General features: G+C 43.4%; 1 protein-coding gene across 1 annotated transcript; it reads left to right on the top strand.

Moving 5' to 3' along the window:
- Window positions 1-544: 544 nt before the first annotated feature.
- Window positions 545-1,189, top strand: LOC132610630 (uncharacterized). Its single transcript, XM_060324953.1, has one exon. It carries the CDS (start codon window positions 545-547, stop codon window positions 1,187-1,189), a length of 645 nt encoding a protein of 214 aa, XP_060180936.1.
- The last annotated feature ends 444 nt before the right edge of the window (window positions 1,190-1,633 follow it).

Genomic DNA, 1,633 nt, shown 5'->3' with positions numbered 1-1,633 from the left:
GAATGAGTTCGTAGACGCATTTTCCAGAATAGCGTCTATGATCTAATATCCTGAGAGCACCCACATTGATCTGTTAGAGATCAAACTAAGAGAAGAGCAGGTTCACTGTGCCAACATAGAGGCCGAGCCAGATGGCCAACCGTGGTATGCCTATATTAAGGCCTACCTGGAAAAATGGGAGTATCCCCTAGAGACTTCGACAAATCAAAAGAAGACCATCAAGAGATTGACCAATAGTTTCTTCTTGAACAAGGAAATACTATACAAAAGGACCCCTGATCTCAAGTTGCTCAGATGCGTGGATGTCGAAGAGGCCACGAAATCGCTAAAAGAAGTACACGCGGAAGTATGCGGACCCCATATGAATCGATTGATCCTTGCTAAGAAACTCCTGAGGACAGGATATTACTAGATGACCATGGAACATGACTCCTGTAAATTCGTCCAAAAGTGACATCAGTGTCCGATACACGGGGATCTGATCAAGGTTCTACCCACAGAATTACATGCAATGAGCTCCCCCTAGCCTTTCGTGGCGTGGGGAATGGATGTCATAGGACCCATTCAGCCTCCGTCTTCCAAAGGACATCGCTTCATCTTAGTCGCCATACACTACTTCACTAAATGGGTAGAGGCAACTTCCCACAAATCAATGACTAAGAATGTCGTGGCTGACTTCGTTAAGAACAATCTGATTTGTCGTTTCGGTGTGCCGGAATCCATCATCATGGATAATGGTGCCAGTCTGAATAATTATTTGATGAACGACATTACTGAACAATTCAAAATCACTCACAGAAACTCCACCACCTATCGACCACAGATGAATGAAGTCGTAGAGGCTGCCAACAAAAACATCAAAAGGATTTTGAGGAAGATTGTCGACAACTACAAGAATTGGCACGAGCAGCTGCCTTATGCTTTGTTGGAGTATAGAACAACAACCGAAACGTCCACTTGGGAAACTGCATTCCTCCTCGTTTACGATACAGAAGAGGCCATACCCGCAGAAGTGAAAATTCCTTCACTCAGGATCATCCAAGAGGCAGAGCTAAAAGATGAAGAATGGGTTAAAAATTATTATGAACGGCTAGCCATGATAGAGAAAAAGAGAATGGTGGCGGTATGCCACAGACAGCTGTACAGACAAAGGATGTTGAGAGCCTTCAACAAGCGGGTCATAACTTGACTTTTCCAAATCGGACAACTCGTGCTCAAGCGAGTCTTTCCTCACCAAGAGGAATATAAAGGGAAATTCTCAGCGAACTGGCAAGGACCATACATGGTCAGGAAAGTTCTCTCAGGTGGAGCCATAGTCCTAGCCAAGATGGACGGACAAGATTGACCCAAGGCCATCAATATAGACGTACTCAAGAGATACTACATTTAAGTTTCTATTTGCTTATAATCGCATTGCTATTTCTTTGCAATTGTGCCTTTTGCTTGTAATCGTACTAGAATAGGAGGAAAACAAATCATCCCTATAATGAACTACGCAATGACCTGAATTCCCCACAATGGGATACGTAGGCACTCCATACTGGACCCGGTCGCTTTATTAGTAAAACCAAAACTTAATTACTTTATTTCGAACTATGTTCAACTTGAATTCCTACTGCAACAGGATACATGG

This window comes from Lycium barbarum, chromosome 1 (genome assembly GCF_019175385.1).
Source record: "Lycium barbarum isolate Lr01 chromosome 1, ASM1917538v2, whole genome shotgun sequence".
NCBI classification, from domain to species: domain Eukaryota; kingdom Viridiplantae; phylum Streptophyta; class Magnoliopsida; order Solanales; family Solanaceae; genus Lycium; species Lycium barbarum.
This window is presented reverse-complemented; position numbering and strand designations above follow the sequence as displayed.

Bases quoted from the DNA above. Each gene is read 5' to 3' on its own strand.
- LOC132610630 (XM_060324953.1), top strand. From the start codon at position 545: ATGGATGTCATAGGACCCATTCAGCCTCCGTCTTCCAAAGGACATCGC.